The sequence below is a fragment of the Heterocephalus glaber genome, unplaced genomic scaffold, assembly GCF_053883595.1.
Source record: "Heterocephalus glaber isolate CG9 unplaced genomic scaffold, H.glaber_assembly_v1.0 deba00001561, whole genome shotgun sequence".
Classification (NCBI taxonomy): Eukaryota; Metazoa; Chordata; class Mammalia; order Rodentia; family Bathyergidae; genus Heterocephalus; species Heterocephalus glaber.
In genome coordinates this window covers 13,004,007-13,017,820 of record NW_028258349.1, presented here as the reverse complement: position 1 = coordinate 13,017,820, position 13,814 = coordinate 13,004,007, and the positions used below count along the sequence as shown (strand labels likewise).

The 13,814-nt window shown below is 34.7% G+C and overlaps 1 protein-coding gene across 6 annotated transcripts in view; it reads left to right on the top strand.

The window, feature by feature from the left end:
- Positions 1 to 13,814, top strand: part of Znf568 (zinc finger protein 568) — a 78,393-nt gene that overhangs the window by 16,662 nt on the left and 47,917 nt on the right. For all 6 annotated transcript variants that reach the window (XM_087191233.1, XM_013077410.3, XM_004858985.3 and 3 more), the window contains 2 exons: positions 7,867 to 7,993; positions 8,261 to 8,356. In XM_087191233.1, coding sequence (XP_087047359.1) covers positions 7,924 to 7,993; positions 8,261 to 8,356 — 166 coding nt within the window. In that variant the 5' untranslated portion in view covers positions 7,867 to 7,923. The remainder of the gene's footprint in view (positions 1 to 7,866; positions 7,994 to 8,260; positions 8,357 to 13,814) is intronic.

Below are 13,814 nucleotides of genomic sequence, written 5' to 3'. Positions count from 1 at the left end.
TATTTTATTCTTTTGATAACTATTTAAACATGTTGCTTTCTTGATTTCCTTTTTTGGATGATACTATTGTAAATGATATTGCTTTCTTAGTTTCCTTTTTTGAATGTTCCATGCAGATACCTTTAAATACAATTGAAATGCCAAATGCTTTCTCTTTAAGGTTGGGACAGGTCCACTCTGAGTACTTCAGCATCATAGTGCAAGTTTTAGATGTCACAGTTGGCCAAGAACATAAAATAAAAGATAACCAGATTAGAAGGGAAAAAACAAACGTGTTTTCAGATGTTGTCTTCATTTTCCTTCATCTCAAAATGTTTTGTAATTTCCATTTTTATTTTTTGATTTTTGATCAATTAAGAGTATTATTTAATTTTCACATTTGTAGATTTCACAAATTTTTTTCCATTACTAATTTCAAATTTTACCCATTGTGATCAAGAACATACTTTGTTGACTCTTAGTCCTTTTGAATGTATTGCGCTTTTGTTGTGGCCTAGCATATTATCTATTATCTTGCAATTATTTACATATACTTGAGGGGTCAGTTGAACAATTTCCTTGAATATTTCTGCTAAAACCAAAAGCCAAAATAGCTTATTAGTTAACAGGAAATCTTTCTGATACCTTCAGTGAAAGGAAATAAAAAGTGTTATTTCCAAATTGATAGCTCCACATAAATTCAGCCAAATATGAGTTTAGCACAAACTCTTCTTATAGTTTTACACTTTGCTTTACATTTGTTCCAATAGGACAGTGTTTTGGGTATGCAAGGAAGAGGTAACATGAAACAAGTTGGATTATTATGATTAATTTGAACATGTTGGAAATCAAGGAAAGGCTGAATGTTATTGTATGCAGCCCATAATTGGAAGGAATGGTAGAAACAGGGTAAACTGTGTGTTGTAAAATAAGCAACAAAGTTTGGGCAGAATGGTTGCCAGCAGTTTCTAAATAATGAGTAGGTAGCATCTGTAATACCAAAAGCCTGTATACTTCCTTCTCCTGGAATTTGACACTTAAGTCGGGAACAAATTACTCAATTGAAGAGTCAATTGAATTTAACCTGCAGAGGTAAATTGCACAATTGAACCTACTTGAGAAAAATGTTTACCATTTTAAGTGATATGTTCTATAGGTGTCTGTTAGGTATAGTTGGGGTACAGTGTTGGTCAAGTTCACTATTTCTTTACTGATAATCTGCCTGGTTGTATTTTTTATTATTATTATTATTATTATTATTATTATTAGTGTTTTGTTTTTTGAGTCAAAGTCTCACTATGTAGTTCAGGCCGGCTTTGAACTTGCAGCAGTCCTCCTACCTCAGCCTCCCGAATGCTAGGATTAGAGGTATCCACTCCTGGCAGTATTTATTATTGAAGATAGTGTTGGAAATCAAATATTGTTGAATTGCTAGTTTCTCCCTTCAAACATACCAGTTTACATGCTTTGAAACTGTTATGTAGATATGTTTTTATAATTGTATCTTTCTGCCAGATCAACCCTTTCATCATTTTAAAATGTCTTCTATTTCTAGTAACAGTTTTCATTATAAATTCTGTTTTGGCTGGATGTGGTGGCACATGCCTTTATTCCTAGCACTCAGGAGGCTGAGGCAGCAGGGATCACTGCAAGTTCAAGCCAGCCTGGTTACATAGTTCAAAACCAGCTTGAAATACCAAGACCCTGTCTCAAAAATAAAAACAAAAATGTATATTTTCTCTAATATTAGTATAGCCACTCTTATGGTTGTTTATGATGTATTTTGTCTATGATTTTACTTTTAACCTGTTGTGGTCAAACCTAAAGTATGTCTCTAATAACATAGTTTTCCTATAGTCTGACAATCTGTCTTTTAGCTTTATTTCATCCCTTCATGGGTAATTTTAAAAACTAAGATTGGTTTGTGTCTGCCATTTTCCTTTCTATTTTCCATAGTTTCATGTCTTTTTTTGTTTTTATTTTTCCTTTAGTGCTTTCTATGTATTAAGCAAATGTTTTCTTATGTAAAATTTTAATTTTTAATGATTTTTCAGTATATTTTCTTAGTGTTTTTTTATCATATTTATCTTATAAAAATCTACTTCAAATTTATACTTAAATGACAGTAAAACAGAAATGACCCGATTATGGTAATTTGCCATATTTGTCATCTCAGACAAATACCAATTCTTTGTTTTAAGAACATTAAAAATCCTCTTGGTTAGCTATTTTGGAGTACCAAATTAAATTTGTCTATTATAGTTACCTTACTGAGGTGTAGAACATTACAAGTTATTCTTCCCTGTCTGTGTGCACTTCTGAACTCATTGTTCTTCCTTTCTCCATTCCTCCTTACCCCATAGCCTAGGCTCTGAGAAGGACTGAATAGAATAGTGAACACCATTCCATTAATTACTTCTCTGAGATTAACTTTTTAGCTCCTATGAGAGAACATATAGCATTTGTCTTTCTGCACCTAACTTATTTCACTTAATATAGAGTCCTCCAATTTTACCTGTGCTGCTGCAAATGACAGAATTTTTACTTTATCCATTTGTCTGTCATGAATATATGGGTTGATTTTATATCAACCCATATGTTGATTTTATTGATTTTAAACAGCGGTGTAATAAACACACTAGTGTAGATGGCTCGCTGACATCATGATTTCATTTCCTTTGGATATATACCTAGTGGATTGCTGGGTCAGATAGTAATTCTATTGTAGTTTTTGAAGAACCTCCACATTGTTTAGGACTTTACTAATTTACATTCCCACCAAAAGTGTATGAGAATTATCCCTTTCTCCTGTCCTCACCAGCACTTGTCTTTTTTACTGTCACCATTATAACTGGGGTGAGATGATATATTATTGTGATTTTGATTTGCATTTCCCTAATGATTAGTGACGTTCAGCAGTTTTTCATACACTTGTTGGCTATTTATTCTTTTTTTGCAGAATATGTATTCAGGTCATTTGCTCAATTTAAAATAAGATTATTTGAGTTTTTTGCTGTTGAGTTTCTTATATATTCTGGAAATTAACTCCTTGTCAGATGAATAGTTTGCAAATATTTTCTCTCATTCTATAGGTTATCTCTTCATTCCATTGTTTGCTTACAGAGGCTTTTAAGTTAAACATCCCATTTACCAATTTTTGCTTAAGTCTTTGATCCATTTCGAGTTGATTTTTGTTATATGGCAAGTCAAGGGCCAGTTTCTTTCTTCTGCCTAACAATATCCATTTTTCCTATCAACATATATTGAAGAAACTTTCCTTTCTCTAGTGAATGTTCTTGCTGCCTTTGTTGAAAATCAGTTGTCTGTGAATACATGGATTTATTTATGGACTCTGTTCTTTTCCATTGGTCTGTATGTCTGTTTTCATGCCAGTACCATGCTGTTTGGTTTAATGATGCTTTGTGGTAAGTTTTGAAGTCAAGTATTGTAATGTTTTCATCCTTGTTCTTTTTCTTTAGGATTGCTTTGCTATTGAAGTCTTTTGTGGGTGATACAAATTTTACAAGCATTTTTTTCTATTTCTGGGAGTAATATCATCGATGTTTTGCACTGAATCTGTAGATTGCTTTGGACGCTATGGACACTTTAACAATATTAATTCAAGGTCCAAGGGAATAGCACTGGTAGAGCAAGCACTTTGTACCTGGGTTCAATCACAAGCAAAACAAAACAGTATTCCTTTAGTATGACATGTCTTTCTACTTTTTTCTGTCCTCTTCAACTTTTTTCATTGGCATTTTATAATTTTTTTTTTTTTTTTTTGGTACTGGGGATCAAACTTGGGTCCTTGTGCTTGTGTAGCAGGTGGAGAAACCACTGAGCTAAATCCCCAGCCCCTACATTTTATAATTTTCACTGTAGAAATCATTCTCTTCTTTGGTTATATTTATTCCTGGGTGCTTTATTTTGTTTTTTCAGAGACAGGGTCTCACTATGCTGCCTAGTCTGGCTTTGAGCTTGGAATCGTCTAGCCTCAGCTTCACAGAGTAACTGGGATTAAAGCCATGTGCCACAGCACCTAACTTTTTTGAATGATGTTATGTTCTTGATTAGTTTCTCAGGAATTTAACTATTGATGTGTAAAGAAACTGCAGATGATACATATTTACTTATTTATTTGCTTGTTTATTTATTTATTTATTGGTAGGTTTTTCTATCTTTAAAATCATGCCTGCAAACAGACATGACATATCCTTTCCTATTGGGATACACTTCATTTCTTTCTCTTATTGCTCTGGCTAAGATTTCCAATACGATACTGCATGAAAGTGGTGAAAGTGGATATTCTTGTCTTCTTCCTGATCTTAGTGTTAACAATTTCAGATTTTCCCCATTCAATATGATGTAGGCTATGTTTATCATATGTCATCCTTACCATAATTGTGTTGAAGTACATTTCTTCTATACTGTACCTTATTTTGGGTATTTTTATATGAAGTCATGTTAAGTTTTATCAGATGCTTTTTTGTGTCTGTTGAGATATACATATGGTTTTTATCCTTCATTTTTTGATGCATTACCTTTATTGATTGCACTATATTGAACCATCCAGGGGCAAAGAGGAAGGGGAAGTGGGAGGGATAGGGGAAAGGAAAGAAGGGAATGGAATTAATATGAGAAAATGAAAAAATGGAAACAAAGTCTTTGTAAATAGGGAGGGATGGAGGGGTTGAAGGGAGGCCAGGGGAAGGGGGAAAAAAATAAGAACCAAGAGAGATTATATTGAACCATCCTTGCATCTCTGGGATGATCTCACTTGATTGTGGTGCATAGAGCTTTTTATATGCTATTGGATTGGATTTGTAGTTTTTTTTTCTTTTTCTTTTGTGCACATTCAAGGATATCAGTCTGTGTGCCCCCGGACTATCTACAGTTTTTGGCATTTTAGTAGATTCTTTTGAAAAACTATTTGCTGTATGGCCTTAAGACAATTTCTAGGGTTTTATTTGTTGGATTTTGATTTTGTTAGGTGATTGGGGTCTGTTCTGGTTTTTTTTTTTTTTGGTTGGTTGGTTTTTTAAATTTTATTTTTATTTTTTGGTACCAGGGATCGAACTCAGGACCTTCCGCTTGTGAGGCAGGTGGAGTGCCACTGAGCTAAATCCCTGGCCCTGGTTGATTTTTTTTTTTTAAGACAGAGTCTCACTATCTAGTTCAGACTGGCCTTCAGATATGAAGCCCAGGCAGGCAGGCCTTGAACTTATGGCAATTCTCCTGCCTCAGACTCCTGAGTTTCTCAGAGTACAAGTTCATGTTACCATGTCCGATTCAGAGACTAGTGTTTTTGTTTGTTTGCGTTTGTTTTTTGTTTTTGTGCTTTCTTTGTAGTATTGGAATGAAACCAGGGCTTCATGCATGGTAGGTGGGTACTCTGCCACTGAGCTACATCCCAAGCTCGTTTTATTTTTAATTTTGAGACAAAGTCTTGTTAAGTTCCCATGCTTGCTTTGAACTTACTATGTTCCAGCCTTAGCCTCCCAAATAGGTTTATGGGTATATGTGATTTTTTAAACAAAAAAAATTTTTTACTTGTTTCCTGAGAACCTAGTATATAGATACCTTGTACTGCTGTCTAGGAAGTAGAACTCTTCTCATAGCTTTTTAAAGACATACCTTTTAAAATTGCATGTTCTTTTAAATTTCTAGACTTGGCTAATTATATTTTATTATTTTAGTTGTGTTTTATTGGATCTTATTTTTAGGGTTTTTTTGTTTTTGTTTAGGCGTATCAGGTATTTGCCTAGTTTATTGAAGTTATCAAGATAGCAATTTTTCGGCCGGAGATTTAGCTCAGTGGTTTCGCTGCTTGCTGCGCAAGCACAAGGACCCAAGTTCAATCCCCGGTACAAAAAAAAAAAAAAAAAAAAAAAGATAGCAATTTTTCAAAATGGAGATATATATATGTGTATATATATACATATATATACATATATTTTATGGCCTTTTAAAGTGGAAAATTAATTTGTTTCTACATTTACCATGTCTTTTATACCAAGTATTTGCTCTAAAGTTACTTTAATGATTTCTTCATTCTTCACTAAAGTCTTTTCTGGAGCCTTAGCCCAGGCTACTTTTGAATTCTGGGCTTAAGTGATCCTTCCAACTCAGCCTCAAGTGTAGCTGGGACTTACAGGCACGGACTACTGTGCCTAGATAGTCACCTAAAATCCTTTTTTTTTTTGAGACTCGTGGTTCAGACTGACCTTAAACTCACTCTGTGGCCCATCCTGGCCTCAAACTTGCAGCAATCCTTCTGTCTCAGCCTCCTGAATGCTGGGAATACAAGCATGCACCACCACCCCTGGCTTTATCTAAAATTTTAAACAGAGGTTTTTGTGAGTTCATTTGACTAGTTTGTTAATCATATATTTGGCAATAACCTCAAAAATATCATGTGTGCTTTTATTTATACCATGATTAGAGAAACCATTGCAGGCAAAAGTTAGTTTTCCTCATCTGGTTTTGTCTTTATTCTTCTTCCTCACTGTTTCATCAGACATCTCACTGTAAAGTCAGGATTATGTATCACTATTTTTTTATCTCATATTTTTCCTATGGTTTCTTGTCATTGGTAATTTTAGATGTTTTTAAGTGAAACTTCAGCAATAAAGAAAGGGAGTTTAAGGTATAGGCAGCCTCATATGCCCTGTTGTTTATCTTGAATCAGGATATTTGTGGGATTCTGAGAAAACGTGCTGATTTTTAAGGGGACGTATAGTATAATGGGTGAGAACCTACAACTTTGAGCCACCTGGGCTAGAATTCCCAGCTCTACCAAATAATAGCTTTGTGACCAGAGGAGAGTTACTTTTAAGCCCAGTTCTCTTCTCTTTTAAATGGATAATATAGTAATAGCTACTTCATAGCCTTGTTAGGGAATTGTAGAAGTTAAGGGATCAAAAATAATTATAACATTGCCTGAGAATAAGTTTTCAGCAGATGACAGTAATGACAATATTAGTGATCGTAATGGTTTCTCTGCAGCATTCCTTGAAGTTCTGCTTTTGGTGATTTCCATTTGTACTTCTCATTTTATCTCATCCCATTTGTGCTATTTTTTAAATAAATTCCACCAAATATGGAATATGTGGATGCTTTTCTTTCTCTGAGCCTTTGCAAATTTAAGATTTTCATTCTTACTTAGATATTGAAGTTTTTAAATGAGGAAGATCTAGATATTTGTGATCAAGTCACATTTTTTACAGTCTAATACTTTGGTTGTAAATAAAATAAAAGTTGGGGTCTCTTTCTTTGATGTTTAACTGTTGATCTCGTCCTTGGCCCTATTACCCACTGTGCATGTTCTCTAAAACCACTTACATTTTTCAGCCATGGATTCACATTTTCATTTAGGTTAATGGCTAAAACATTTTCATCTCCTTTCTTCTGATTGTATAGTGGACGTTTCTCATCTGGAATTCCTATAGGAAATTTCAGCTTTACATGTTCAAATTTTAATGCCCCCTTTTCTGCTTTTTTCCTCTTTCCTTTCCATTCTCTGCTATGTTGCCTTTCTCACTAGATCACACAATCAGTTGGCCAGGTTTTGAGGCAGTTACCTGTGAGTCATATCCAACTTTTCATCTCTGTCATAGCCCAATAAAAATCAGTGACCACTGGTTCCATAGATTCATCATCTAGTAAATGATGAACTAATGTTTGGTGACTCAATAATTAACATACTATGACAGAATATTTCTAATGTGTTGTATTTCTCTTCATTGTATAGTACAAAATTAGGTAAGTATAAAGATCTAATAAATAATTTTAATGAAATCTGACCCCTGAATTCTAGCTAAACAAGTTCTTTTTTACTTCAATACTTAATTTGATGATTTCAACTTAATTAAGATTGTATTTTTATAGGAAACAGTAACATTTAAAGATGTGGCTGTGGACCTTACCCAGGAAGAATGGCAGCAAATGAAACCTGTTCAAAGGAACTTGTACCGTGATGTGATGCTGGAGAACTATAGCAACCTAGTCACAGTGGGTAAGGGTAGCTTTGCAGTTAAAGCAGAATTTCTTTCCATTTCTGAAATGTGTGGAGACTTTGGTATGCCAGATGAATTAGCCTTCCCTTTTTTCACATGATTATATGTGCTTTAGTCTTCTGGGTAAAGACTCATTACTTTCTGTCAGTGTGAATGTTCCTTTATCCTCATCCTTCATAAGCCTTCAAGCCCCTGGGATTTAGCCCAAGGTCTGTATGGTTGTCTCCAGCATTAACATCCAAGTTCTTTGTTCTTTTCCATAATAGGCTGTCAAGTTACCAAACCAGATGTGATCTTCAAGTTGGAACAAGAAGAGGAGCCATGGGTGATGGAGGAAGAAATGTTTTGGAGGCACTCTCCAGGTGAATAAGTAAAAAGCACCTCTAAACGAGCTGGCTACATAAGTTTCAGGAAAGGGTTGATACCATTTCACATTTTCCAAGATTTTCTTAAAGGCCTTATTTCTAGTGTCACAAATGGTATGAATGCCTTGGATTATTGTGACATTTCTAGATATTATTATTCTTGTATCGGAGGGCCCCCCCTTTTAATTCAGAGGTCCAATACCCTAATCTGATTTCAGGATGCCAGCCTTCCCTAATTTATTTACAACTTATTTTGGGGATTTTTGTTCCTCTCTGTTCCTTGGACTCTCTTTTGTGCTGTTTTATTTTCTTATGCATTCAGTATTTGAAAGATGTGTAGTTATTTTAAAGATATATTTGTTTCACACTTAGATTCCTTTTAACTTTTTTCCTTGTTTGTATTTTGAAAAGCTTCAGATTTGTGAGGTTTTTGTTTGTTTGTTTTTTGAGACAGGGTCTCACTATATAATTCAGGCTGGCCTTGAACTTTTGGCAATCCTCCTGCCTCAGCCTCCTGAGCGCTGGGATCACAGGTGTGTGCTATCACGCCTGGTAGATTTGTGTTTTGTAATGGCAATCATACTTACCATTGTACTGCATAACCCTCATAATCTCATGGCTCAGGAATCTAAGTTTCTAGTTTAGAAATCCCATGATGTCTCCTTCTTCCTTATAACCACCTTCCATTTCTTTAAGGTTTTGATCATACACTATTTGAATACTTGGTTAAAAATATAAATAATCCAAAAGGTACATTGAAAAGTAAATCTTCCTCTTATTCTTAACACTTAGTCCCTTCCTTTCTTCAATTATGTACTTATTTTTTCAGAGTTGTTCTAGCTATTCTTAATTATTGTTCTTTTTAGCATATGAATTTTGGACTTAACTCTGTATGTATTTACAGAGAAAATCCTGTGGTATTATTTATGTTAGATGTGTGAATTAACATTCAGCAATTTGCCATCTGTATTATCTTTAGAATGTGAAGGGTTTTTATTCAAGAAGATGTAGTATGTTTGTATCTATCTTATGCCTTTCAGAAATGGAGCTTTAAATTTTTTCCTTTATAACTTTTAGACATTTCTCATTAGGTTTAGGCTTACATATTAGAGAAGAGAAAAAAGTTCTATAAGAATTGAAAAGAAAAGTGTAAAACCATCTTTATTTCTAGATGATGGATTTGTATTCCTGAAAAATACAAGAATACCAACTAACAAGGTGCTATAAATACTAAAAGAATACAGTAAAGTGGTAGAAAATTAACAAATAAAAATTAATAGTTTATATATATGTATATCACCAAGAAGAAGATACAAAAGGAAGGAAACCACATTTATAGTAGTTATGTCAAGAGTAAAGTACTGTTCTGGACATGGGCATGTAACTACAAAACATAGTCCTGCCCTTATGGAGCTTGTAATTTAGTGGAAAATAGAGTCCTTGAGGTTTTATATATGAAAAATATTTTTTCTTTAATGTTTATGTCTGTTTTATAGGTGGCTGTGTCTAAAATTCTTGAACCATACTTTTTCCCCAAAAGCTTAATGTAGACAGTTCCCTAAGGGCTTTGGACCTCAGTACTTTACCTCAGTACTTAATTTTGATGTAGACAATTATCTATTGTTTCCCAGCTTTGAATGTTGCTTGGATAAGAAGTCTGATTAATTTTTTCCTAGATCACTTGATTTATTTGCCTGGATGTCCATAGGGGTTTTTTAAAAAAATCTGTTGGCTGTTGAGAATTTTATAAGACCATATTTTAATATTGATCAATTGAGATCAATTTTTTCTTTTAATTTGTGGATTCTTATTTTATTGTTTCTTATAGCATCATTATGTAGATTTGATATTAGTTATTTTTATAATTGTCATTATTTACTTTAAATGAGGGCATTTCTTCCTGGACTCACTACTTACAGGATAGTATTGAAGCTTGTACAGAAAAAAAATGTTCTTAGGTAGTGTGTTAGTTACTTTTCTCTCATTGCTGAGACAAAATACCCGAAGCTAGATGGGAAAGGGTTTATGTGGCTTACAGTTTGTAGAGGTTTCAGTCCATAATCATCTGGCTCCAAGGCAGGGTGGTGTGGAAGACAGGCCTTGGAGAGGAGAAACAATTCATTGCAGCCAGAAGATAACAAAAGTAAAAAGGTACCTTAATAGCATCTTTCTGTCCCTTTTATCCCATCCAGACTACTAGGATTAGGGTAGTGCCAAACCTTAATCCCAGCATCACACAATTCAGATTCAGCCACTTCTGAACAAGACTGCATGAGGCTTTGGGGGGACATCTACACACAAGCCATAACAGGTAGTAAAAAGCTTCTGTACCTGACAATGACATCCTTATCATACAAGGATTTGTGTTGAGTTGGTTTATCCTTTCACCCAAGTTAAAGAGAGATTGTCATTAGTATGCTTCCTTTAGCATTCAGTGTTTTCTTTCATCCTCCTATTCCACTAGTCTGCTCATAACAACAATAATGTTTGTTTGCATCTCCTTGTTCAGCTCTGCCTTCCCTACCATTTGTCAGGGTCAGGTGAAATCCATTGCTGTATGTTGCTTGCACCAGATTCAGCATATCTGGATCATATTATTGCAAAGGGTATTGGGTATGCCTCTTTTCTAGAGAACTATTTCCTACACTTACTGTTCGAAACAAGGAAATGCAGCCACTGTATGTTGAGTTTTTTTCCCTACCTAGCCCAATCCATTCTCTCTTCTTTCCTTATATTCTGGAGTTGGAATTTAGAAGCCTAAGTTTCATTGAAGATGTATTTTCTGCTTATGTTTGCAGAGTGGAAAGGAGATAGATGTTTAATTCTGTCATATTGAAATAGGAAGTTCTCTGTTCTTTGTTTGATACTATGAATCACTCTTGGAAATGTCTTTTTTCTTTGCTCCTCTCCCAAGGATTCTGATTTTTCTTTAGTTATTGTTTATTTTTTTCTCCTTTAGGAAATGTCTTTAATATGACTCAGCTCTCATTAGACATCTCAAGACTAGTTCTATGAAAACATTTTTGCTGGTGATGTGCAGAGTACATAAAAGATACACTTGTTAGGTTATTAATCTAGGCAAAAGTAATGAGAAGTGGGGTTGTTTCTGTTAAACTAATGGAGCTGTTAGCTAAAAGTTTCTTTCTCTCCCTCCCCTTCTTCCTCCTGTCTCCTTCCTCCTTCCTTTTGTCCTCCTCTTTCCCCTCTCTTCCTCCCTCTCCTTTCCCCTCCCCCCTCTCTCCCTCTGTCACTCATTTCCTCTGTCCTTCTGTTTTTCCCCTTTCTCTTTCTCTCCTTCCCTCTCCTTCAGTACTGGGAAGTGAGCCCAGTGTCTGCTTTTGCTCTAACCTCCACTCCCAGCCCTTTCTATATTTTATTTTGAGATAGGATCTTGCCCAGCATGGCTTTGAGTTTCCTCCCCAAGTAGCTGAGATTATAGATGTGTGCTGCTTGCACCCATCAGCGATTTCTCTTTTATATCATTTTTTTCTTTTTGAATATGCATTTTAAAGTTTTTCAAAATATATATACTTGTTTTGGAAACCCAGTAGAAATACAAGGCTTATAACAGTGTTCTAACCTCACATTTCACTTCCTCTAGGCAGTTGTTGTCAACTTATTTAAGTATTTTCTTTGTTATATTCCTCCATATTTGCAAATAAATATGGTTATATTGCTATGTAAAATTTTATTATAATCATTTTCAAACAGAAACACAGAGAAAATAGTATAAAGAACCCTCATGTATTTGTCACTCAGCTTAAATAGTTACCACAGTTACCAGCATTTTGCCAGATTGTGTATTCTCCCCTACTTCCTTTTTTTTTCGGAACTGTTTCACATTACAGTACACCTTAAATACTGCCATATGCCATGCCAATAGATAAGGGTTTTGTTTGTTTGGTTGGTTTTTGGTGATACCGGGGTTTTGAACCCAGGACCTTCATACTCAGCAACATCTCACTAAGTTACCCAAGCTGAACTTGAACTTGCAGTCCTCTTGCTTCAGCCTCCCAGGGTGTTGGACTTACAGTTGTGTACCATCATGCCCAGCCAGATAAGTTTTTGAAAAAATTATCACACTAAAAATTTTTATCATTCCTAATGATGTTAATAATTTCTTAGTATCATCTGATACTTAGTCTCTGTACATATTTCTCTCATTGTCCCAAAAATGTCTTTTTATAATTGGTGTAAGGTCCACATACTGCATTTGGGGATTACATAGCTTAAATCTGTTTTAATTGAAAAGAATCTCTTCCCTTCTCCTTAACTCTTTTCTCCCCACCCTTTTATTTGTGCAGACACCATGTTATACTCTTTTTTTTCAAGCATCAACAGTTTTAAGGAACCAAATAGTATATAGTAATTCCCCCCAGCTGCAATTTATTTTCTGTAGTTTGTTACCTGTGTTCAGCTATAGTCGGAAAATATGAAATGGAAAACTCCAGAAATAATTTATATATAGGATTTGAATTATTCACCACTCTGAGTATTGTGGTGACATCTTGCATTGTCTCTTCTTGTATGTAAATCATTCCTTTTTTCCAGTGTATTCATGCTGTATATGCCATCCACCTGTTAGTCACTTAATAAGTTTTTTTGGTTGTCAGTGCTTGTGTTCAAGTTCATAAGCCTTATTTTCTATTATAATGGTGCTGAAGTGTTAGAGTTATGATGCTGGCAAATTGGATATGCCAAAGAAAAGTCAAAATTTAAGTGAAAGGGGGCAGGGGATTTAGCTTAGTGGTTCCGGCGCCTGCCTCACGAGCTCAAGGTCCCAAGTTCAATCCCCGGTGCCAAAAAAAAAAAAAAAAAAAAAAAAATTTAAGTGAAAAGATGAGAGTACAATAAGTTTTGAACTTCTTATTTTGTTTTGTTTTGTTTGCAGTAATGGAGATTGAGCCCAGGGCCTCACACTTGCTAAGCAAGCACTCTACCCCTGAGCTACATCCCCAGCCCTTTTTTATTTTTGAGATTGAGTCTTGCTAAATTGCCCAATCTAGCCTCAAACTTGTGATTTTTCTGCCTTTGCCTCCTGTATAACAGGCATATTACAGGCATGAAGCACTGCTTCTGGCTACATTAGATATTTTGAAAGAGACTGCAATCATGTGTTTTATTACAGTATTGTTAGAATTATTCTGTATTATTATTGTTTATCTCTTATTGTGTTGATTTATAAGTTAAACTTTATCATAGGTATGTATAAGAAAAAACAGTGTATATAGAGGTTAGTATTATTTGTAGTTTCACTAGGGTCTTGTAATGTGTCCCTTCAGAAATTACTCTTTATAGCATTTGTGGGCCACATACAGTCTCTGTTACATATTTTTCTTTTTCACTGCTCTCCCCTTTCTTTGAGCAGCACTTTAAAAATGCAGAAAATCAGTCATTGTTCACAGGGATATAAAAACAGGATACGGCTATGATTTGCCAGTCCCTGCTCTAGAAT